The 24,911-nt window shown below is 39.8% G+C and overlaps 2 protein-coding genes across 2 annotated transcripts in view; one reads left to right on the forward strand and one right to left on the reverse strand.

The window, feature by feature from the left end:
• The window catches only part of HELB (DNA helicase B), a 46,289-nt gene extending 41,841 nt beyond the window's left edge, over positions 1 to 4,448 (forward strand). Inside the window, exons 9-13 of the mRNA XM_019472540.1 lie at positions 570 to 629; positions 1,202 to 1,406; positions 2,262 to 2,396; positions 2,657 to 3,097; positions 3,596 to 4,448. Coding sequence (XP_019328085.1) covers positions 570 to 629; positions 1,202 to 1,406; positions 2,262 to 2,396; positions 2,657 to 3,097; positions 3,596 to 3,685 — 931 coding nt within the window. The 3' untranslated portion in view covers positions 3,686 to 4,448. The remainder of the gene's footprint in view (positions 1 to 569; positions 630 to 1,201; positions 1,407 to 2,261; positions 2,397 to 2,656; positions 3,098 to 3,595) is intronic.
• Positions 4,449 to 4,996: 548 nt separating this feature from the next.
• GRIP1 (glutamate receptor interacting protein 1) overlaps positions 4,997 to 24,911 on the reverse strand; it is a gene marked incomplete at its 5' end in the record, with an annotated part of 115,283 nt that continues 95,368 nt past the window's right edge. The window contains 7 exons of the mRNA XM_019472541.1: positions 4,997 to 6,104; positions 7,159 to 7,305; positions 14,434 to 14,667; positions 17,135 to 17,179; positions 17,325 to 17,436; positions 19,799 to 19,999; positions 21,747 to 21,900. Coding sequence (XP_019328086.1) covers positions 5,868 to 6,104; positions 7,159 to 7,305; positions 14,434 to 14,667; positions 17,135 to 17,179; positions 17,325 to 17,436; positions 19,799 to 19,999; positions 21,747 to 21,900 — 1,130 coding nt within the window. The remainder of the gene's footprint in view (positions 6,105 to 7,158; positions 7,306 to 14,433; positions 14,668 to 17,134; positions 17,180 to 17,324; positions 17,437 to 19,798; positions 20,000 to 21,746; positions 21,901 to 24,911) is intronic.

The following is a 24,911-nucleotide window of genomic DNA, read 5'->3' on the forward strand; positions in this document are numbered from 1 at the left end:
GGGAGTGAGCAAGCAGCTGTGTGGTGCTCAGTTGCCGACTGAGGTTAAACCACGACAACCTGTTTGTTGTGAATGCCGAGTACCTCTGAAATCAATTTTGTTTCTCCAGTCTGCATTCAGGTACAATGCTGTTATTAGTGATTTCCATATGAGATTCTTCTAGAATATATTTATAGGTACTTAATCTGCATTTAAAAGTTAAAATTCTAGGTCTTTAAAAAGCAAATAAATCTTCTGACTATTTTTAATACATTCACAGACAGAAAATAATATATCCAGGCTTTAGTTTTTCTTTAGTTTTCTTATCTTAAAAACAGATCTAGCTAATCTAGGTATGCGTCGCAAACATCCTTGCCTCACTTTCCATGATATTTAGACAAAACCAGTTCCTTTACTGCTCTATCTTCTAAACTCTGAATCGGCGATTGTTTTTAATTGTTGGTGGAAGATCATCATAGCTAAAATGGGCTTTTTCCATTATTTAGAAATTAATGCTGATGTGACATTGCATGTAATTGTATGTTTTGTACATCACGATTCTGTTCATGTTCTTGTTTTGTATGATTTAGGCAAGATTGTGATCTAATAAATGAACTTTGTTGCCAACACTATTCAAATCATGTAACCAGGTAAGCCAGTGTCTTGCAATTTTTCCTGTGAACAATCTCACTTTGTTTTTAAAAGTGTTACAGCCAGGCCAACAACCTAAAATAAGATTGTAAAACTTCCAATGTTTCATCTAGATCTGATTATTTATGTTAGAAATCATTTATATAATGAACTTTCTTGGATGGGTTCTTTAACCTCAACCTGGACTGTGAACAGAGATAACATAAACTGTTTGCCTTTCATTTAAATTGTCATTGTATGAATTCCAATATTTTGAGTTACTGTTGAATATTTAAAATTGACATAAAAGCAACTTGAAAAAACCCTTCAAGGTTAATTCTTTTTTGCCACTGTATGATTTCTAAATAGATTCTGAAATATTTTTGGAAGCAGGATTTTGGTGCTACTCCATATTACTGTGTTTTACCAAAAGGTTTTACAAAAGTTCAAGAAACATCTTTTAAATGTGGGTTGTCTTAACTGTTTTGAACATTATCAAGGTTTTTAATCTGGCCCAAGTATAGAGAGGGGAAAGAGAAGAAATACTGAGAGATGGTAAATACATTTCTCCCTCTTTCTTTCTTTGACCTAGGGACCATAAAAACCAACTTCTATTTCAAATTAATGACAAGATTTCCTGCATGCGGAATATATATCTCAAGGATCTCTTGCCAGACCGTGGTTTTGGAGAGGACCCTCATCGCCATGAATGCAAAAGCGGAGAAACCACCCTCACTACAGAGACTGCTGAGGAGAACAAACGACTATGCAATGGAGATACATTTTTCATAACACAGGTAAGTCCTTGCTGCAAGAATTTGCACAAAAAACCCCAGTGGTAACTGATTCAGTCCTTGTTGAATCCCCGGAACAAAACAATTCACACTTTATAATTTTAGTCCATAATATATACTTAGTTCTTCTGCTAAACTATCGTGTGAAAGGCAAGGAAGAGGCAGACTCAAAATAGAGAATTAAAAGGAAATCTCTGGGCATTTTTGTAAAATGTGTTTCAGTTGGTCTGCTCGTGTCTGGTGTAAATACATTCTGTAAATACTCAAACGTATTGTAATTGAAATGGGTAGTGTTTTGGATATAGGTAGAAACATCGTCTTAAGTAAAGAATAAAGCTAATGTTACAGCTTGAGCTCTCCCTGGCAGAAGACTAAGCTGACCAAAAAATACAGCAACAAACAACTCTGTTATTCTGCTGGGCTCAGTGAGTCAAGTTGACTCGGCGGAGAGTCTGGTGAAAGTATCGATATTTGTGCATGGGAAAGGGGGACCATACAGGGTTGGTGGGAGAGAGCAGGCTCTTCTCCGTTCCTGGCAACAAATTGTTACACGGCCTCATTGGTATATTTCACTGTACCCTCAGATAATCTGAGTTTTCTGGGGGTTAAAACTGCCTTTCTCAGCATTTTTCTTATTAAACAGAAGGAGTTAGGGTAGGCCCTGTACAGTGAAACTATTTTCCTTGAAGGTGGTCAGTGAAAGATAGCAATGTTTTGGGTTCAGCGTCTTCAGTCGGTTGACATTGCAGCTGTTGTAATTTCAGGGAAAGCTAGAATACGGACAGGCACAGATGTGTAGACACTGATCGAACTGCTGATACAAGCTTACTGCTGAGTGTTCTTGTGCTGTTTCTTTAGGATGTAGAAATTGATAAGCAGCGCTTATTGACCATCAGCAGCACGTACGGCTCCACGTTCACGGTGAAGTATAAGGCACTGAAGAAGCTATGTCATATAAAACATGCGTGGGCCAGAACTATTCACACATTTCAGGTAAAAATAAAGAAGCTATGAGCTGACAAAACTTTCTCATGGCTTTATCTTGCTAATGCGCTGTATTTTCACGTGAAAGAGCCAGAAGCTCTCTTGAAACTAAAATTCCTTGAATGCAGGATAGAAAATATCCTTGAGAGTGTCCCCAGTTGTCTCCAACTTCCTTGTTCTTGTAAGTTTGTTGGTTTTGTTTTTTTTTTTTTTTAAAAACTACTTACTGGAGATCTTACCTTGAAAAGGCATTCTTAAACGTGTTTCAGGGTTCTGAGGAAAAAACTGTTGTCTACGTGGTTGGCAATCCTGGCCGTCAGCACTGGCAGCACGTGTACACAGCCGTGACCAGAGGACGCTGCCGTGTCTATATTATAGCTGAAGAGCCGCACCTCAGGAGAGCAGTCACTAACAAGAACATGCCCAGAAAAACTCGCTTACAGAGATTTTTGAGAGAGGCAATCGCAGAAACAAGTAACTGTCCCAAACAAGCTTCCTCTCCCCTGACGAAGAGCTGGCAAAGTCAAGAGCTTGAGACTCGGTCTGTTTCTGTAACTGGAGGTGCTCCTGGCCCATCTGAACCTCCGTCTGACTCGATTAAACAGGAAGGGTCAGCAGTTCTCAACAGAGAAGAGCAGACGGGCAATTTGCAGCAAAGTCCATGTAAAAGACAACCAGAGGATTCTGAGGATGCCATGGAAGTACCCTCTGTAAGTACCTCCCTACTGAGGAAGTTTAAAACAAACTTTTGCACTCTCTTTCACTGCCGCAAGTCACCTGGATACCGTTACAGTTGTTTTATTATTACTTGTTTAATCATTTTCAAGATGACCAGTAATTGGTGAAGCAGTCAAGTTTGGCAGATGTTTTCCCAGAGTAATATACGACTAATAGGGAAAAATAAGTTATTATGTCAATAGCAGTAAACTTACGTATCTTGTTACTCACTGGAGTGATCCGTTGGTTAGCTTAGCCTGTATTAGGTTATTCTTCGTGTACAGAAGTCAGTTTTTAGGAGCTGACCTGCCGTGAAAGATGTATATAAAATTTAATAGTTGATTTTTATACAGTCAAACATGCTTAACAGATGCTTTTTTTATTCTGTCTAATTTCTGAGCTCTGTCCTGGGGAAAGAGCTTTTTTTGAATATGTTACTGTATTTTAGTCCTCGTTCAAACTCTGGTAACATTTTTGTTTTGTTTTGACAGAAAAAAGTACAAGATTCCCCACTTGAGTCTTCCAGACTTAAGAATCTAACTTTGGGACAAGCCATTCCTAGGAAGCTTTTCAAAAGCTAACAAACAATTAACTGTCCTCGTTATGAACCTTGCTTGCACCTGGTTCATTCAAGATTTTTGGAACAGAGAAGCTGGGCACGCAGATGATTTTCAAAGGCTTTCCTGTATTTGCATGTTCTATGAAGAACAGCTTGTCTTAAAGCGAGCCTCGTCTGTTTTCAGTGATCTGTTTTTAGTAGGAGATTCCTTGGTGTGTCAGTCATCAAAAATCATACCATTCTTTTGTTCTGGTGAAGAATGAACTTACGGGTCTTAGAGCGCCCAGACGTTCCCTTAAAAAACACAGGGGGATTTCTAGGTTTAAAGACTGTAGCCGTCCATACCAAGATTCATCCGTCTCCTAATGCTACAGAATTGATGAGAAGCTGTTACTGATGTGCCAAAACTGCAGTTCGCTCTTGAGTCAAAAAGTAGTTTACAAAGGGGACAATGTTTAATCAACCCTCAGACAAATTGTACTGACAAAATTTGCACAGCTTGCTTACTTGTAACAAATCTCTTTTTTTTTTACACATACAGCAGGAAGAAGTGTACCACAAATATAAACATGGTATTTTTTGCTAAACCTGTGGTAACAAAATGTGGAAAAAAATACAAAGTAGAAAAATGCTACCTTATTTTTAATGTCTTTAAATCACTGTTTATTTCAATTTATACAGTTTTTCCATACAAATATTTGCAACAGTTTGAATTTCAAAAAACATAACATAGACGATAAATATCATGCTATTAAAGTATTAAATTTGTACAAAAATACTTTACAGCTTAATACTTATTTGTTACAAATAAAAATACATATTTAAGTGACTCATGACCTTTTTTTTTTTTTTTTTTTAACATGATTCAGCATTGAATGTCATTCTGACCTTTTCTGAAACTGCTGAAATAGAAATCAGAGCTACTCGTGTGTGCAGGGCAGGTGAGCTTGTTCATGTATTGGAAACAGCAACAGGGATACAGTTAAACAGTTTAAACTGACCAGAAACAACTCTGTAAGGTGATTGCTTAGATATGGAGACTCTACAAATGTACAAATCCAGTATCTTTATATTCACCAATAACAAGAATTACCAATAACAACTTGAATACCGGAATAAACCAAAGCAGCTGCTGGTGAGCATATAAAGCAACTGGCAGTATTTTATTGCTTGGGGGGAGAGGGGAGAATTTGTGTGATGTGTTCGTAAAACATATTTACAATTTTAAATTCTAAAAACGTGTTGCAGGGGGTAATGTTTCTCATAAAGGCGGCTGAAAACAAAGCGTATCAAATGGGACTTTTGTCCCTTCAAGAAATTGTTTGACTTAAAAAGCTCACGTGTGCCAGTACAAGTTTACAGGTTTATGGATCATTAAAGAGCTTTTGTATCAATCTTCCACTGACATAGTTTAAAAAAAGCCATTTTCTTTTAAAACCTTCCTAACTTGTCTGAACTCATTACGGTTTTACTCGTCAGCAATCCTCTTTCAGAGGTTTCATCCCACTAAAAAAGTCTCTGCTTAAAAATCCCCACAGGTTGCAAGACATACCGTTGAGTATTTCATTGCATAGGGAGTAACACACGTTCTAACAAAATTTACCAAAGTGGGGGAGTAACGTTCACTGCATGCTGCAGCTTCCTACAAGCGTTCTGTTAAAACATCTAAACCGTGCTTCGGCTGAAGAGTGCACCCTTCTTGCCAGCAGCATAAAGGTCCCCAAAATCACAGATCTAGCCATTTAACAAGAAAACCCGGTGCAGCATACCACTCTTCCTTGTCCGTCAGACAGCACCTTTCTGATAAAATGTTCTTAAAACCCATGTAACCTGGACACCACCATTAGCAGAGGTTAACGCCGTGCTTTTCCCTCAAACACCAGCTGCTGCTGAAGGGAGAGGAACATGTAAATGATGTTTAAAACACCTCCCCAGTTTCTTATTTGGGGGGGAAAAAAGGCCCTTAGGATTTTTCATACTGTTGCTAACGCTAGATGGGTTAGAGTGGAATGACCTGACTTAATGAAGAATTAAACTTGTTCAAAAGTAACCATGAATTAATATAAGCCTTGAGACAGACAGACTGACCTCCTGTGCTTTGTAGTGCTATGTAGCATCTGAGCCTCAATCTCAGAAAAAACTTAAAGGGATTTAGCACCATAATTGTCTTTCGTTACCGAATGTCCCACTAAAATGACTTTCTGCTATAATGTATTTGTAGGATCCCGTGTCTCTGTATTAACACTAGCGTGTCCGCTCTGTTGAAGGAAGGCATTGGTCTGATCACTCCACTCCCCACTTGCTGAAGGCGGTTGTTCTGAGCTTCCTTTCTGAGATGCCAGTGGGTTTCTGCTAATAACCAGCTCCAGCTTATTGCCAGATTCTGCGATGAGGGGCACAACTAGACAGCAGTCAAAGTCTCTGGTGCGAACGTGGTTTACCTGAATGATTAGAAGATTGATTTTCGTTACCATTTTAGGAAAACGAAACGAGATCACAAGAGAAACAGAGTTATCCTTGAGACGATGGAACCTGATTTACATATTCCAGGTAGAGAATCGCTCAGTACATGGCTATTTAACCACGGCGTCTGGTCTGAAGACACTAGTTAAGTTTTCTACTCACCCTTTAACAGAGCGTAGCTAAAGTGAGCGTATTTGCACTGGTGATAGCTGTTGGCAGCTGTCACAATGCCCATTCCATAAATGACATTTAACAGCACATAGTTACTCTGTCTTTCATGGTGTTCATTAATTTAAATGCAATAGATCACATCTCAGATTTCAATTCAGTTCAGGTCTTCTCTGGTTTTAATTAATATATAAAGTATTTTATTGGGCTAGTTGACAACAAAAGTTAGTTTTTCCATCACGATCCAACGTGGCACTGTGGGAAGTGTGGCGCTCAGTGAGAATTACATTATTACAACTATGTCAATCAACAACCTGGATTAAGCACAGAAACAATCCTCAAGTCTACATCAAGAACAGCAAAAATTACAAATCTGTCTGGAAAGGTCTTAGGAAATTGCAGCTTTCCAGTGAGCATTTGTATGTCTCCTTTGGAGTTCTGAAATACCTAACATTCTGAAAGAGTTTGTTTCTTTAAATATGATTTTACAGAACAATCTAGCCTTAGTGCCACTGCATAAAAGCCCAAGTCACCACGAAGTGCTGCCTTTTCTTACTGAGGGTCTCGGTGATTTACATGGCCTGTGGTGCAGAGCAATTACAGTCATTTGTCCTTCTTCCCGTCCCCCTACACGTATCTTTTCCCAGCAGAAATAGAACAGTACTGCTCAAACTTAAAATATAATAAGCAATGTAGATAATAAGTTGTCCCAAACAAGTGATGTACACACTTTACGCAGTGCTGCAGTCGGGTCTGTGTACACAGATACCCAAACACCCTGCAGTGTGGTCACGAATCTTTTTACAAAGTGATCTGCATGTCATGTCCCTTCGTGCTAAACCTGTGTGGTGCCAGAAACATTACCTGTAGAAGTCTGTCGTATGGTTTTAAACCTCCCAGATCGCCAGGGCCAGCTGGTCGAATATTTTTAACATACACTCCTTTTTCCAATAAACCGTCTGAGACACTGAACCCAAAGTCTTCTCCATCAGAGTCCTTGTACAAAGTTACCTGTGGAGGTGATTTGACATGATGAGAAGGAAACAAACGAACAAAAAAGTTTGTCCACATTTCTACAAGCACTAGGCAGGCTTTCTTCCTAGCGTGTTTGGGGTTTTGGTTGAGTTTTTTTCCCCCCCCACATTAGAGAGCTCACTTACTTACCTACTATTGGGTACTTACAATATGATATGAGAGTCGTCCCCATTTTGACAGTATATTACTATTCTCAGAAGCCTCCTCATTCTTCAGTAATAAGCAGCCCTTTTCACTTCTGCTTGTCAGCTGGAAATTTGTGGGTTTTATCCCACCTTTGGTGGTGTCATTTTTTTGAGTCTTAGTTTTTTTTCCACCCTGTTCTCTAGTTGTCAGGATCTGAGTACAAGCATCCAATTGGTCATCCAATTAAGTTTAGTTTTGATTCAGGGATGAAGACCTGGCCTCAACCAAACAATCATCGGTGTTGTGTCTTCCAGAACTTCCATAGGGCATAAACGCCACCAGCACCGTAAGCCCTAGCCAGCTTGGTTTATGGCCAGGCAACGGTCCACCCTGTAAGGTCTAATCTCAAAAAAGTGCTCAGTATGAGAGTTATAATGCAATCATCTTTTACGAGAATATGAATAAGACTCCAGAAGGAGCTTTCGGGCAGTGTTCTTGCAGTCACATAGCCAAGAGATGGTCATTCAAAAGCAGGAAATAGAAGTTAGTAAAACTGTTAGGAGAAGGTTTTTCAGGTGTTCAGGGAACAAGTCCTCGTAGGTAGTTTTGTGAATTCAGTTATTTGATAGAAAAGGATTCAGACTTTTTTGTAGGTATGTGGTATTGTTTAGGTTTTTTTAATTTCTGAAGGTTTGGTTTTTTTTCCTTGCTTCTCTCTCACATCAGGAGTGCAGACCTGTGCAAGTAAATTGTGTGAGTCAATGGTGTGACATCTGACTGACACACTGATGCTGGCACAAAATCTGGGTGCAGATACAGTCACACAGTCAAAATTGGGCTTTTACTGCTATAGATTTTTTCACTTTGGGTTCAAAATACTGATTCAAAACGTACCTTGGCTGATAAAACCACAACATTAAGAGTGCTCTGTAATTTTATAATGGCTGGGTGTCAGTAACGCTCCATGTGCTGCATCCTCGTGCGTGCCAGCCGCTGAATTCCTTTCTGGTGTTTCTGAATCACGGACTCATTCAAGCTGTAGGGGACTTTGGGAAGTCTCTAGTTCAATCTCCTGCTCAAGGCAGGGCCAAGACCGAATTCAGATCGGGCTGCTGAGGACTCGGTCAGTATTTCATAGAAGAACGCCAAGGCACAGCAGTGCTGGGGCACAGCGCTGGCTGGTGCTGCCTTCAGAAAGCTGCTGAGATCCTCCTGCCTTAACTGCCATTGTGAAAAGGTAAGCACGAACAGACTAGGTTGTCTCAAAACAGGAGTGAAGGATTTGGTCAGATCAACAAAGAGCACAGATGGTTGGGTGTGGGTTTTTTTCCCACTCTGCAGTTTTCTTGAATTTACTTGGCTTTAGTAGTGTATCAACAGCGCTTTAACCAGAATGAAAACAGACTCGCTGGCAGGTTTGGGAGATATCCTGGGCAACAGCTGAGAGAAGATAGATACAACGCCAGCTGCTGCAGCATTAGCACCGTTTCATCTGCAGACGTGGAGGATGCATCGCTGGGCTGCTGTGAAAATATCTGTCTCACGCTGTGGTAAGCCCACATACCCACACACAGTATTCATCCCTTACTTTACACCAGTTCCTCCTCTTCCCTTGTTTTTCTCTCTCTGTACAGCACAGCACAGCAGAAAGCCATACCTGAAGTCCTATTAACTAAGCTGAAGGCTTTCTCCCTTCCAGTGACTTTTTTGGGTATGAGCTGTCATTTTAAACTTCCCAGTGCCTGCTGTGTTTAAGGTCTTTGCCTTCTTTTCTCCCATCTTCCCCCAAAGTAACTTCTTGCTGAACCTGTCATACTTCCTCCAGCTCAGTGTGAATTTTAGGAGTCAATGGGCATTTCAGCTGCTGAAAAACCTATCTGCAAATTCAAAATAATTCATCATAGAATGATTTTAATTTGTATCGACAGCTGCTGTACCAGCAGGACTCCGGGAAACTTGTAATAATTTGTTATCAACAGAGGCTTTTGTTTGTGGTATCATAGCATGTCTAACATGGCTTTGATCTGAAGTATGTTTGAAGCTGCTCTGAAAGTGCTGTAAGACTATCATTCTGTAAGACTAAAAAATAAATAAAGGAGGGAGATATGTTTTATTGCCAGATTTGTGTGCATTTCCTGGCAAGAATGAAAAATAATTAGCACTGGACCAAGACACAAATTCTCCTCAAATGAGATGATAACTTTCTTCCATGCTGTCACAAACGATAGGAGTTCTTCATGTTAACCGCTTCTTAAAGAAGCCTTGAAAAGTAAACGTAAAAATATGATACAGTGCCTAAGAGGAGAAGACTTACTTAAAATACTATGCACTGTTCTAGCACAGATGGCACAATTTTTAAAAGGAACTTTCCCTTTCCACTTTTTCTTTTCCCCTTCCTCTTCCTTCAGGCACTGGAGTTAAGTGGAGCTGGATCCAACCTCAGATGAACTACAAAAACATATGAAACGGGGGACTCTCTGGAGTCAGCTAGACTGTATTCTTGCCCTAAGGCATGATCAACTGCATCTAACCCATTTCTGAGAGACATTTATCTGTCCTGCTTTTAAAAATCTCCAGTGACGGGAGACTCCACAGTCTATTAAAGTAATCCCTTCCAGTGCTTCAGATGTTTTCCTTAGGTCTAAACTAAATCGCCCTTGCTGAGAGTTAAGCCTGCTGCTATCCACGGAGAACAAGATCACTTTATTCTCTCCTTCTCTGCAGCGATGTGAAACAAGGATTGTGTTTTCTCTGGACTCTGTTCAGCAGGTTAACATCCTTCTTTAATTTTCAGACCCCGAACTGGACACTCTATTACAGTCAAGACCTTATCAAAGCCAAGCTAGAGTGGAGAATAATTCTGCACGTACTACAGATGGTGGTCCCATTTGTACGGTCTAGGACAGTGTTGCTTTCTTCCTATTTTTAGTGAGTGGTCTATTAGCAAACAAAATACATGCAAATTCTGTTCTACAGATCTAAGGAAGTGCCATTCCACATTAGCTCACCTTATCTTGTGTCTTGTCTATAATAATGCCTGGGGAATCCACACGCTACTTCATGCCCAGCTTGTGAGTCAAAAAATGGAGCATTGTAAATGACAAGGGACATGAAAGTGGAGTTTTGCTGTGGAGGTGAGAAACTGCATTTGCAGGACAGTGGGAAGTACTGCAATAGTGGGGCACGGAGGGAAGCAGAACTTGAGAATGATCATCCAAAGTCTTTTATTGCCCCCCTAGTTGTTCGGGTTGGACTTTTCCTGATTTATACGGACTGAGCACTCTGGATCACTACCCTGCAGTCAGAACTTTTATGTATAGAAATATTTTCTCATTTGTCCGGTTCCTCAGATCTACAGATCATAAAAGATTTTAAAAACCTGTTTTCCTTATGGCTATCTTCTCTCGACTTTTGGTTTATTTAACAGGAGCTTGGAAATTAAAGAAACTCAGACTCACTCACTTGAGGGATGAGGTTGCGATTTGACTTTGTTGCATGTTTGACAGCTGTCACATTTTTTAGGTGCAAGTCACCCACAGAGAAATTTCTTTTGTATCATAGGTTGTAATTTCAGGGCTACTTCTTTTTAGGGCAGCATATATTCTTAAAAGGGAATCTCAGAGTAAAAACCCTGCTATCTGAAATACCCAGATTTTTATTTAATAACGGGTATGGGCAAAGCCTTACCACATAGGTTTCTCATCTTCACTTGCCAGTAGCGCAGCCCTGTCTGAAGGGTATGTGGTTGCAGGCAATTCATGCAACACCTAAATCACGCTGTTTTATCTGTACTTCTGATCACAACTGTTGGAAGGTTTGATCTCAATAGCAAAATCTCCATTATGGGCAATTTGTTAGACTTTTAAATTTACATCAGGAGCCTAAGGGAAAAAGAAAGCTGAAATGGAAATTTAATTCATATTTCATAAGCAATTAAATAGTTACAAATTCTAGACAGAGGCTTACAAGTTTTGAGTCTGTTTCCATGCCTCTCCTCCCTCTCAAATCTATGGGAAAAAGCTTAATTTAAATTCATACATCTTGCACAGATCAGCTATTGAGGTATTTTAACCGACTGTAATTTTAGGTTAATGACTACTTGCAATAATAATATTGAAAAATTATCTGATGTCTAGTGCATATTTTTGCTCTCAGAGGAATGCGTGCTCTGTGGAACTTTTAAAAAATGGTCCGCTATGATTTTTAGAAAAATATTAATCTATGTGCTTACCTAGGTAGATAAAATCAATTAAAGGCATTAATTAAATCTGGGTACTGATATAGCAATATGCTATCCAGTTAAATTAAATGTTACTTATTAAACCATCTAGAACAAATGTTTGAAGAGATTTGTACGACACATCTCAATCGTAGCTTCCTCAGGACAAAGACAGTTCAAGTACACATTTGGTGAATGTAATGCAGTGAAGTAAGAAAGAGCAGTGAAGAATTCAGGTTAACTTGCTGCGAAGTTTGCAGCATTCAGCAAAACAACCCTCAGGGCCGTGTTACCTTTCTGACAGGTGTATATCTGAGAAGGACAAGCTAGTCATGTCATCTGCTCACCACGCTGTTCTGTTAGACTTACTTGCTTGTGTTTGTAGCCTGAGCAGTTTTTATCTAGTCTTATTCTCTCTTACCCTATACAGTCAGACTGGCTATTGATGCATTTCATTTTTATGTGTGGCTTTTTCTTTGGTAGAATCATATATTCTTGCTCTCTCGCAATCAGATTATGAAAAACCAGTGGAACATCGACCTTAGCTGGCGCATTTTCTGCAATCAAACTTAAGGTATGAGCTCTGATCTATAGGGCACATAGGCCCTGACTCAACAGGCATGCAGACTCATCGCACTGAGGCAGTAAATAGGCACCTGACCTGTCCTGCTGAAGAAACTGGGAAAGCTCAGCAGCATGCAGCCAAGTACATGCTTGAACATCTTGCTGAGGTGAGTCTTAGGCAAGCTATGTCTTAGCTTGTATTTCAAAGACTGTTCATACCATCACAGTTTTCCAAAACTGTTCTTACTCCACTGGTTGTCCCATCAGTGGCCCAGCTGATTAGGACATTTGCCTGCAGAGGGCAGAGCACATTTGCCAGTAAGAAAGACCTGTTATGAAAAATACTTAAATCAAGGCATTTCTCTGACAGTGAAGTGAAGTCACTCTTGTGATACTTGCAGCTCTTCTGGAAAACTCTCATTGGACAAGCTGTCCATGAGAATAGCAACCGAACCGGTTATTAGTGTTAAACTAGAGGTCTAAGACAAAAATGAAGGAGGAGAGAGAAAGTAATGGGCATGAATACAAAAGCAGCCCATGATGCTTGGGTTAACCTGCATGGGTGACCATAGGGGTACAAGCCCACTTTGGTGAATCAGACCGTAAGATCCAGTCACTCGTTTCTATTTTTCTTCAACGACTGTAAGGATTTGGAAAATCCTTGGTGCGGGTTCAACTTTTAGATTTTTAGAAAGGAAATGACTCTTTTCTGGATGACAGAAGAGGCAGTATAAGCAAACTCAGCATCACTTCAGCAGACAGTGGAAAAGTGGGTATATTGTCTGAACAAAAACTAGAAATCACTAAAACAGAAGGTCACAGCAATCTTAAAAAATAGACAACTGAAGAGAGGGAAAGCTCAAGGACAGGGTATTTTTTACTGCCCAGGACTCTAAGAGCTAGCAGCTATCACAGAATACTGACTCAGTAATAGAAATCTGACTCCTCCTTTCCAGGAAAGGATTTATTTTATCAATCATGAAAGGCTGGTTTTATAATCCATAGGAGAAAACTGTGCCTTTGCTGAATGTGAGCGTACCACGAAATGCCTATTGGCGTAGTTTTGTTTTATATCTCTCATTTACTCGCCACTCAGGAAAACTGAGCACAGTAACTAACTCCATTAATCACTTCACATCAAGCTGGACATATGAATAGCTTAGAACTATCACAACACATCCTATTGATTGTTTACATTGGCAATGGATTCATTTTCCGTACATAAATCCAGTCTCTACTACCTTCCACAAACACTCATTTAGCCCATACTGAGTGAGTCCTTACCTCACTGAACTAAACTGAATGAACTACAAACTAAACTCAGTCAAACCCGCAGGGACTAGAAACCAAAACAACTCTCTTGAGAATGACAACATGTGACGTCTTAACGAAATTTCTCCATGCTTCTGCCTCCTCTCTGGGAAGATCTCAGACCGTTAAGAGGATGATGGGTGCAGGAGATGGGTGGCTCATTCCCATCAAGTAGAACAGCATTCTAACGTCCCCCAAAGTTTTGGAAACTGGTTGCTGTTACTGCCTCACTGGACATGAGACTTAAGCTGGTAGGGTGTTTGCTCTGCATGTCTAAAGAGACTTTATCCAGTATTTCCTTGGGGTGCAGAGCCACCTTCATATCACCGGGTGATTTCAACAGTCTTGAGCAGTGAAAAGTTGCATAGACTGAAGATTAGTTATCCTTTTTACAGCAAAGGAATTATAAAGAGAAGAGAAGCAATAGCTAATTTGAAATAACATTCTACATTATCTACATTGAGTCTCATGCATTTGATTCAAAATGAGTGTTAATTTGAAAAAGGACCAATGGGAACCCCAAACCCTCCCGGGTAATTTCCTAAAGAAATGTATTTTCTAGAAATTAAACTTTGCTTTCTTAATGAACACATTTTGCAGAGATGAGTTACTGGTATTGTCAGTTCAAATTACCAGTGGATCCTCCTTGCAAAAGAGCAGTCCCTTTTGAGGATTTATTGTAAAATGAAATAGTAGACAAGGATGCATATTTGTTTGTTTCCCCCATAAGGATGTATCATTAATGTGTTTGTTAAGAACTAATATGCATGGCCCCCAAATTACATCTGTGGAGTCAAAATAAAAAGTGCTTACTGTATTGCCATATAATTAGATTCCCTATGCTGAATATATTATTTCAAAGCTGTCAGAAGAAAATTACAGACCTTGTGTAACTCCACAGGAGTTGGTGACATGATTTCTTTCATTTCTTGCTTAATTTTTCTCAGAACCATGGACTTTCTTCCCACATCTGATGGCAACGTGTTGCTACGAGTAGTTTGACTGTAGTGTGGCCTTACAGTACTTCTTTCCTGGAAGCTGGCTTGTCTTCCCAGCTGGCTACGAGGTTGTGGGATTTCATGATTCAAACTCATTGTACTTCCTGACATAATTGTGGCCTAGAGCATTAATGAACAGGTTAATTTTTAACACAGAATGTGGGTTAAGTAAGTGGTTAAATCATAGCAGTAGGAAAAACGTATCTATTCTTTGTTAAAACACAATCACTCAGGGCACAGCAAAAGGCAAGAGGATAGATGTTCAATCTGCTTGCAAGTCACTATAAAATAAAGGACCACAACAAAACACGATGATGATAACAAAACCCTATGGGCAAAAGTTTTCAGATGGCATTTCAAACTAAAATACTGAGCACTAGGACGGCTATGCTTGTAAGCTAGTCCCCTGGCAGACTGAAGAGTGTGTAGTATAATCACTTATTTTAAAAATATTTTACGTGTAAATAAAATGATATTTAAGTTGCGGCATAATTGCATTTGTTGGAATCGGAACTATAGGAAGGCATTTACAATTCAGACACTGTGTGCAAGGTAAAAAAATGTGAGTCAGCAGAATATGTAGGCAGCTCTAGAGTGAGCACTGGCAGAGAGCGTGCCCGGATACCATCCCAGGCCGGGGAAAGCTCAGTGCAGGTAAGCTCACTGCCTGGAAAGAAATTTTGCATAACACGCATATTGCAAGAGTAACTGCCTTAGCTTAGCACCAGTACTTCAGAGATACAAGCCCCTGTCTCACTGCTGTTTTTAATCTCAGTAAAAGCTAGCCTGTTACGTTAGATGCAAGAATGCACGGAGGGTGAAATCTTGAAAGAAGACGACAGAAGTCATCTCATCCACTGGGTGGAACAGACTGACATGAAAAGCACCAGTGCACTGCAACCAGCCTCCTCCCTTGTGAAAGACTTTCTGCTCTGGGGAACAGGAGGCAAATGCACTTTGGCGGAGGCACCGTACAGAGGTGCCACTGCTGGGACAGGGTACGCTGAATTTCCTATTTATTTTCCCTGGAGCCGGTGGACAAGCAAAAAGGGAAATTAAAAGGCCATAACCTGAACTCTCACTGGGACAGGATGCAGGCAGCCTGCTTGAAAATGAGAAGTAAAAATGAAGGGGGAAAAAATAAGGGGAAAACTGGCAAATAAACGTTTGCTTCCAGCTCTGGTGAGCACGTCTGTCACCCTTCTTTCTCCCAGCTCCGGCACTACTTTCACTACGAGATAATACATTGTAGCCTTAACAGTCTCTCTTGCGCTCCGTAATGACTGATACTAGTCCCTGATGGAGCAAAAGCATCCAGAGGACTTGGCAAACAACACTTTTCTTTGCTCTTTGACTGAAGACCTTGAAATGAAAAACGGTAAGGAGTCCTTGGACTACGCAATGGCACTGCATAAAATAGAGGCATCGCCATTCTCAGCATCCTGTCATACTGAATGAGTCTTGCTTTCTTTTCAGAGCTGTGGGTTGTGCAACAAAGCGATGCTATAAATGATACAGCATCTACAGTTCTGAATTTCACTTTTGTGAAAGGCTGAGGAAAATTCAACGTGTTGAAGTAACTGAATTCTGGTCAGCGTGAATGATCTATTTCCATTTCGGAATTATCTACTTCCATATCCTTTTATTGTGCTCTGAATATTGAAAATTACAAGAGAAGCCTGTGGTACTGAACCATATCTAACTATGGAATTAAACCAGTATAACATTTTCTCCTACATTTCTCTGGTTTGCAATAACAAATACATGAGAATCACATTTTGCTACCCATACATGCAATACAAAAGCCATAAATTTGAGGAAGTAAATGAATCTGAACTGAAAAACTTTCACCCAGTTATGCCATTCACATTCCTCCTGGCTGCTAAAGGACTTTATATAACATAAAAATGAAAATGAGATTCTGCCGGTTTTGCAGCTCCAGGAATTTAAAAGAACATAAAAGAAAATATTTTAGGACCTTTCATTCCGCAGCTTTAAGTGGCAGTATAATCTTAATTGTTCTGATTAGACAACTTAGAGAAAAGGTGATTAGAAAAATAAAGACTCAAAGTTACTCTGTCTCTGTTCCCTTCCCCCTCTACCCACTTCACAATCTAACACGAAGCACGGTTAGATTTGCACTTAACTTCAGGATGAAATATGAAAATTTGTTACGTAGGCAAGAAATTGCTGTATAACGAATATTTCTCACGCTGGCAGCTTTTTTTGCAGAGTGGTAAGATTATAGGTAAACATTTTGAAAAGCTGATTTTCTTTTATGTTCATCTTAATCAGATTAAGTTTCAATTTGAAAGACAACCTACAACATGCTAAGAAAAGCTGCATAAAGCGTCTGTCAGAGAATGGGATGCACTGCTGCAGGAAGGTTATGCCCACTTAAGTTCTGCGCCATTTGCTGCCTGTGCAGACAGCATCAGGGGTTATGCACAGCAGAAGCTGCAAGTCAAAAGCTCTGGGGTGAACATGTTTATAGAATTTTGGTTGCATTGTACAAAAGAAAACAGCTCTGGTTAGGGGTGGGGGAGGCAGCTGCACAAGCAAAAATATAAAGGTAAAGGGTAGGTACCAAGAGAGTCATGTTTCTCAAACACAGACGCCTGTCAGCCTTGTCCTGTGGAGAGGGGTTAAAGCTTTTAAATGAATTGGTGTGATTAGTGCAACTTAAAAGAAAAAAAGGAGAAAATAAAATGAATGTAAACCAAACCAAAACCATTATATTTCTCTATAATCGGAAACAAAGGTTAAGATTGTTCTACCTCTAGTTCCCTCAGAATTCCTGACTGGCCACAGGTCTCTAAATCCTCCAGAGCCTGAGACCAGAAATTTTCCTCCTGGTCAGCCTCGATGGTATCATGGGTACCTGTGAAGCTAGATTTACAACGAGAGGTTAAAAAAATGTGGACTTTTTTTTCCCTCGAAAAATATATTTTACACATGTGCCTTGCCACAGATTGCAACTTGAATGACAGGACGTTACGGTAGGTAGGCAGGAGAGTGGGGAAGAGTCGCTGGATGAGCATGCAGAGCACATGACAGACAAGTCTTCTCATAACCTGGCAGTCGCTAGCAGCTGGCAGGATCTGAGCAGCAAGTTATTCAGTAAGGAGATAAATGGATTCCAAGAACAATTCAATACACATTTTACTGGATTGAAACTGGGACCTCCCTATGAAAATTAATGAATCAACCAGTAGCTGTGTGCAGAGCTGCTCCATGCAATGAATATTTGCAATAAAACCTTTCAACCTCACAGACTTCTCCCAGGGAATATGAAAAGAGCCCTCATTTTTGCAAACAGCATTTTGCAAAAGAGGGATGGTGGTGCTTTTTACCTGATTCCAGCAGTCTAAGCTGCATTTATCATTATCAGTTTAAGCCCACCTGACTGCCATCATATAAACTGCTCCGCTCATTTCATACAGAAACACAGAGAAACTTGCAGGGATGCAACTGTCTTGCATGGAGACTTTGGTCTCTGTGTTTCATAAACGCACCGAAGCCTTATTACTATCACTCTTGAGCAAAATGTTGGTGACAGCGATGCTTCGGGAAGTTGCCCCGCAAGAGAGGTCTGATAAAAACCGCCAACTCTGGACTGCAGCAACACAGCCCAAAGCAACACCGTTACAGTGTATGTGTGTGTGGGGAGGAAGCAGGAGTTTTTTGCTGTCTTAGCAAGGGGAATCGGCTCAAAGAAGGTTCACACAAGCTGCTGCACGGGAGGGGGCTGCTTATGTGAAAGGCACAAGGGGAAGGATGAGGAAGGAAAGAACGAGAATTCACCCTTTTGGTGGCAGCAAGCTGTTACTTTGGAGCAGCTGCCCATGGACTGCAGCTAGTGGTGCTTAACAGCACGTAAACAGAGCAAACACTATTATGGAAGCATCTGAGGCCTTGCTTGACAAACAATGTATCACTGAGAATAGCGTGAATGTAACACTGTTAACAGAATAGCTTTTAAATAGGATAATTGCCCAGCACAACAGACGACAGCTTGAATGCTTCACACGCATGATACTCTGCCTCAGAGATGCTTTCTTACAGTTATGATCAGTCAAGCAGACAATGGTCAGCCATTTCAATCTCTTATTGCAATGATTCTCCATCTAGCATCAGTGTCTCTTCTAAGATATTGCAATAGATACAGCAATGGTGAGAATACCTACTCAGATCACAGATGCAATTCCTCCCAGGCAAGATAAGAAAGTATTTAAAACATGATTTTAGAAAGATCCTTGACTTCTGAAATTAGCTCTTTCAATAAACCTAAGTAGTTGTTTTAATAGCCAATGCTGAACACAGACTAATTTATCCATTACAATACCTTTCTTTATATTGCATACTAATATAATATAAAATGGAACTTGAGTTAATGAACAGGATTATTTGAGGCAATTGTCTGTGACAGCAAAGACTGGATTTCCTAGAACTGGAGGTCCATTTCTTCTCCGACTTCTGTGAAATCTGAAATCATGATGCCTATATGGCTGGACCTCTTTTTAGCTGAAGCAATTCCTTTTTCTGCCCTCACCTCCTCTTTTGCCTTTTCTCTGAGTCTTGTCTCCTGGTGTGTGAAATGCTCAGCTTTTGCATCTCCATTACAGCTATGTGAATAAACTGATTTGTAGCTGAGCTACTGCACCAGAAAAAAAGAGGTACCAAAATAATTTCTCATCTAGATGGCTTTTTTTTTCTGAAACCTGAGAGATTGATTTTATGTCATGTGAAATACTGTTTGACCTCTAATGAATATATCTGGTTTTCTGATGCTTATTCAAAGAGCCATTGGAAATTTAGATGCATAGAAATACTGAAGGAGAGGTAGTGGGACAGATACGAAGACACAGGTGCCTATGATTTGGTTCTTATTGCCATATGAGAGAGAAATTTTTTTTTTTGTTAAATTCAGGAGGTGACAGGATGTTGTAGGATCTGGCAGACTCATTCCTGTAAGTATTGTTTTAATGTGCAAAAAATTCTCCCTGGAGCAGGAACTGTAACAGACTTGTCCTACCTGCCAGTGATAGGTAGACACCAGGCTACAGAGCGCTTTAAGCTCTCTGGTTTCATTTGCTTGCCAACTGAAATTTCACTGTCACTCAACGGCATATTAATGATGTGTTTTCTGCTTTTACCCTGTTTTTCTCCTTTTTCTCATTTCAACTTTCTTCCCGCCCCACCCCCCTCAGCCCAGCTGGATCTCACTCCTGTGCACTCTTTGTTCTCCTACCTGGAAGTATTCCACTCTTCCAGCTGTCCCCCACCTTTCCTTTGCCCACCAGAGGCACCTTTCCACATCTTGCCCTCTTTCTTCATGCTTCTGATGCTCTCTCCCCCTGATCTTTCTACAGAAGTTTGCTTTAAATGGTTTTCTTGATTTTCTCCCAATGTCTCAGTCTCCTTCTGTTGCCACATATTCTTGGAAGCTGTGCTACACAAAATAAAGATAAGAAAAAATTACTTTTTAGTGTTAGAGAAGAAGATAAGATGCTTAGCTAGAGGCAGAGATGAGGTGGTTTTCTGGGCATCCCTGTAACAGGCTAGAAGAACAGACATGCCCTTCTCCAATACTCCAGCACTTGGTACAGGAACACCATCAAGTGTGGCATAATTCATTTTACAGATACAGGATTAAAATAATCATTATTTTAATTTGTGCCATATATCCCAGGTGTAAGTCACATTGACAAGTAGAACAAGACCCCTTATTGTGCATTCTTTCTGTTGAATAGCGCTTTAAAATAGTAGCAGAATACATGCTTTTCATTTAGAAGATTCTGTATTTTACAATCCAGCTTCCTGGTTCACTGCTCATCAACTTTTTCAGCCTATTACTTATGTAACTGCAGAACAGTAGGTGTTCTGGAATCTATGGCTGCATCTCACCTGAGAGACAAAAGATGGGCTTTAACTGTGGATAAAGACGCTGCTATTAAATTAAAGATATTAACTTACCAAGAATGGGAGATATGAATAAAACTATGGTCATTTCCTTTATTAAATATTGCCCACTACTAGCCTATGAAAACTTCTAGTATGCTTCTGGCCAGTAGGGACCAAAGGAGCTGCCCAGATCTTAGCTATCATCTTGCCAGACTTGTCTCCAGACAAAATGTCACTGGGCAACCTGCTGTATCAGAGGATTTGTCATTCAGATTCTGAAAAGCAGCACTGGCATCTAAGCCTTGCCTTGATTTGTATTTCGAAGGTAACAGACTGGACCTTATGGATTTACTTATCCAGTATGTTTATACAGGAACCAGAAAGGTTCTCTTTAGTACTAAACTTGAATTTCTCACAGACTGGGATTTCAGGCTCATTGTGCTGCTACACCAAGAAACTGTATTTCTAACGAAGGACATGCATGTCTGCAAGTCCTGAGGATGGGTACAAAGAGCACAGAAATCTTTCTAACTGTGATGTCTATCTTCCCTTGTCTGAGGAAGAACTATTCTTTGGCAGGAATTACCCAAGTCTCTGCAGTGGTTCCACTGCCGGATCATCCTTAGAATAGAGAATAAGAGACTTTTGGGTGTTTCACTATCTCCAAGCATTGTCAACTATGCATTTTTCCCTCAGGAGGTTCTTTTGCCTGCAGAGAAATGCATTGAAAAAGAAATTTACTTCTCAGAAGAAGAGGAATGAATGCATGGCAAACTACCATAGCTTTGGACAAGACATTTCTACCTGGATCACTTTGTTCTCCTACTGAATCACTGCAGATGTCTCAAGCATTTATGGAAGAAGACTCTAATTTCTGCTTCTTTGCACAAACCAAAATGAAGAATTTTCATGGAAGACAAAAGATTATTAGCCACTTTACTTGTAGGTTTATTTTTGTGGAGTGGAAAACAGAGCAGGTTTTTTCTGAAACTTACCCAGGGGAATGCCCTAATTTTTTTGTTTGTTTATTCTTAAGAGATAAATGCTGTGTTTTTTTTGTCTGAAGTAACTCAAAATAAATACACGTCTTGGTTTTGGCATCATAATCTTCCATAAATGTCACTGATCTACTCCAATAAGTTTCATGAACTACAAATACTGTATCTCGTATTTAAAGGAAGAGCTGTTCCAGCTGCATTAGAAAAAACATAATTTCATTCCAGACAGTAAGTGTTCATTTTTGAGGCACTGCTGCAGCTGCAAATCAGAAAACAGAAACTCGTATGGGAACTTACCTGCTTGCTGTAGGTCGGTCCCATTCATCATCACTCAGCCCAGTATCATGAAACGGGTGGTTTCGCGGTTTGCTTGGAGGGGACAAACTAGTCTGTTTAGGACTCCTCCATTCATAGGCATTGAAGTTGTATCCTGAAGCCTGATAGCTGTGTCCTAAAAAGATGAATTACATATTTACGGCACTGTATATGTTGTAATGACAGAACAGCATATCTCTGAAGCTGGGTTCTCTAGAACTTGGATGTGGACTCATGATTGCTTCCTTTTTTTTGCAGTAGTAGTAGATTATTTATGACCTAAATTACGCCTGCAATTAGGTGTGCTCTAGAGCTTCTCCTGTGAAAGTCCACTGAAAGCAAAATCTTAAATATATCTAACACTGTTCTACTGTTTATGTCTCAGCTGCTTCTCATGTTTAGTTCTAGATGTCTTCACAATTTATCAATTTCCAATTTGACATCATACATTGAATATTAGTGAATAAATCACGTGCATTATGGATGTGTTAAGTATGTGTTAACGTGGTCATGCCCAAATTTAAACCTAAGCTATTAAGAAAACTGCGCTTCAGACCTACTGAAAAAAGAGTTCGCAAGGATGCATTAAAAAACCCCATCAACTTGACTTTTCCAATTACTAGCAAGAAAGTTTTTTCTTCCTCCTGGTAACTTTCTCAAATTTGGAAGCAGTGCAGCCAAAAATTAGTGACATATTTAGTGTCAATTATGCACAATACTACCAATCTGTAGAATGACTACCTAGATGCAAAAGTTGGCATGGTGCAGAGGCTCTCGAGTGACCATTAACTGGAGTAATGCCAGAACAGAAAGGAGGACGTCTGTCTCGGCACCGCTGAGGCAAGGACCCATTAATACAAGCGCAGGACTGTGCTGTCACAGCCCTGCGCTGCCCTGCATAAAGGCCAACATGGGAATCTCTGTACCGTGCCCCTTTGTGGAAGGGAGACTTGCACTTAGTTTATTTCTGGGTGCTTTTATCGTACAAGCAATGTTGGTATTAGTTCAATAGTATTTCTTTAACTGAATTAAGTGTAATTTGAATTCCAAGTAGGAACCAGACAGTCTGGCTTCCAAGTGATGTATCAAGAAGAACACATGGATCGACTTGTCACAAGCTGATGCTGATCTGGTAAGCAAAATCCATTACAGTACAGCTGCTATATATATTTAATCTTGACATATTCCTTTTCTAGCTCTATAGTTGGCATTTTCTGATGTGCATATTGGATTAGGAAGTCTTATTTTGGGGATGACTAACAAATATCACTGCTGTCACCTCTCTGAAGAGGGCAATTTGCTTCCATAAATCAGTCTAGACCTGTCTCCCTCAAATCCCATGTAACTACAGAGTTGTGTGCATTCTCCAGCTAATTGGCAGACGTTAACATACTCCCAGATTCTAGGAAGGGTTTTGGTTGTGAAAATGTGACTGCTGTGTGGGGAAGGCTCCAGATTATTAAGGCAGACACATTAGACAAAGGTACAAAATGGGGTATTAATTCAAGGAGAGAAAAGACTGCTCACCAGCATTAAATTAGTAACTAATAGGATAAAACATTATCTGGTGCTCCAGAAACATTCCCCAAACTCCTCAATTTGCTTAGCCTGTGCTTATGCCAAGAAAGGTTTGGAGAGATGCCAAACTCAACTTGACAGGTCAAGACAGAATGAACTTTAATAGAAATGTGGGTCACATTAGTACCACAGCAAGGGATAAGGTGCAAATCTGATTACACTCAGGCTGTTTAGCAGAAGTGCCATGTATCCAGCCAAGTCTGGGCTGATATTTTCAGGGGAGTTAGAAAAAAAACCTGCTTTGAGATACTGGTTTTGTTTTGGCATGGCATTCGAGTGATCAGGACTTAGGAAAGCAGACTGGGCCTCAATCCTTTCCACAGTCCAACAATTTGCTCCAAATATCATCAATTCACCCCGGAAATGAGAACTATCATTTTGGCACTTTTTCAGCAATACTTCTCCTTAGACCTTAAAAATATCAGAAGAAAATCTAGCATGATTTATTTTGATAAACTGACCAAAACAGTTAAAAACAGAAAAGGGGACAAATTCATCCCAACTCTAACTCCAGTGAAATACAAATTAGACAGGGAGGGTTTAGCCCAGTACATTGAGTACTAAATAAAATGTTATATGGAACAGTAAATTAGAAGTAAAATGTAGAAAACAGGAGTTATAATTAAATGTATTGAGACGGTCTTATTTAAAGTAAGTTGATGCCAAATATATGCAATAAGGCTACGAAATACTTAAAAATTAAAGAACAGAAAAAAATGGCCACTAGTAGTGACATCAGCTACTTCTTGATCTCAAGCAGCTCAGCTGGTTTCAAAGGAAACATTCTGCTTTCCAAAAGAAACCACCAGTGTTATCGCTGAGCAGGCACATTAGAGAATAGCAATAAAAGTAATCAGCACAGAACTTCAGTCTGTATGGGAAATCTGCTGGGCCGACCTCGGTTTCAGTTCTCTGTGTGAGGGTACAAAACAGCTGTCCATGAGCTACTACCAGAAAGCAACAGAAAGCAACAGAGAAATAAAATTGAAAGAATGTGTGCAACCAGAGCGAGCGAGAAAAAATTATTTGAGGTAAGGATCTACCTGTCCAAATACCTGCCAGGTAGTGGGAATACCTGCTTTACTATGGAAATAAACATTTTAAAGAGAGTTAAATAAAACACTGAAGCTGCATGGAAGTTATTTTTTCTGTCATCTAGAATATTACAAGGTGTCTGTATCCCTCACTGCCTAAATAAATGTCTTACAAACTAAAATGAAATTATTTGAAAATCCTATGTAAAACAATAGTCAAACAGAAGTAGAAAATTTAGTGTTAAAGAAAATCATGTCTTTAAATAGAATGATTGTTTTTGGGGGCTGAAAGTTAGATGTTAATGCTGCAGGAATGAGGAAGAAGCCAAAGATTTACAAATCACAAGCAACACCTAATGTTCCCCCTTCAGCAGTTTATAATAAATCTGTTGTCAGTTAAAAATTACTGCATATGAGCATCAAATTCATGAACATCTTCAGTGTGTTCTGTGCCTTGCATTGATCTGTATTTGAAGGATAAACTCATTTAGCTGTGGATGAGCTATGGACTGGGCTATTCAGACGTCAGTAAAGC

The sequence above is a fragment of the Aptenodytes forsteri genome, unplaced genomic scaffold, assembly GCF_000699145.1.
Source record: "Aptenodytes forsteri isolate BGI_AS27 unplaced genomic scaffold, ASM69914v1 Scaffold4, whole genome shotgun sequence".
In the NCBI taxonomy this organism is placed as follows: domain Eukaryota; kingdom Metazoa; phylum Chordata; class Aves; order Sphenisciformes; family Spheniscidae; genus Aptenodytes; species Aptenodytes forsteri.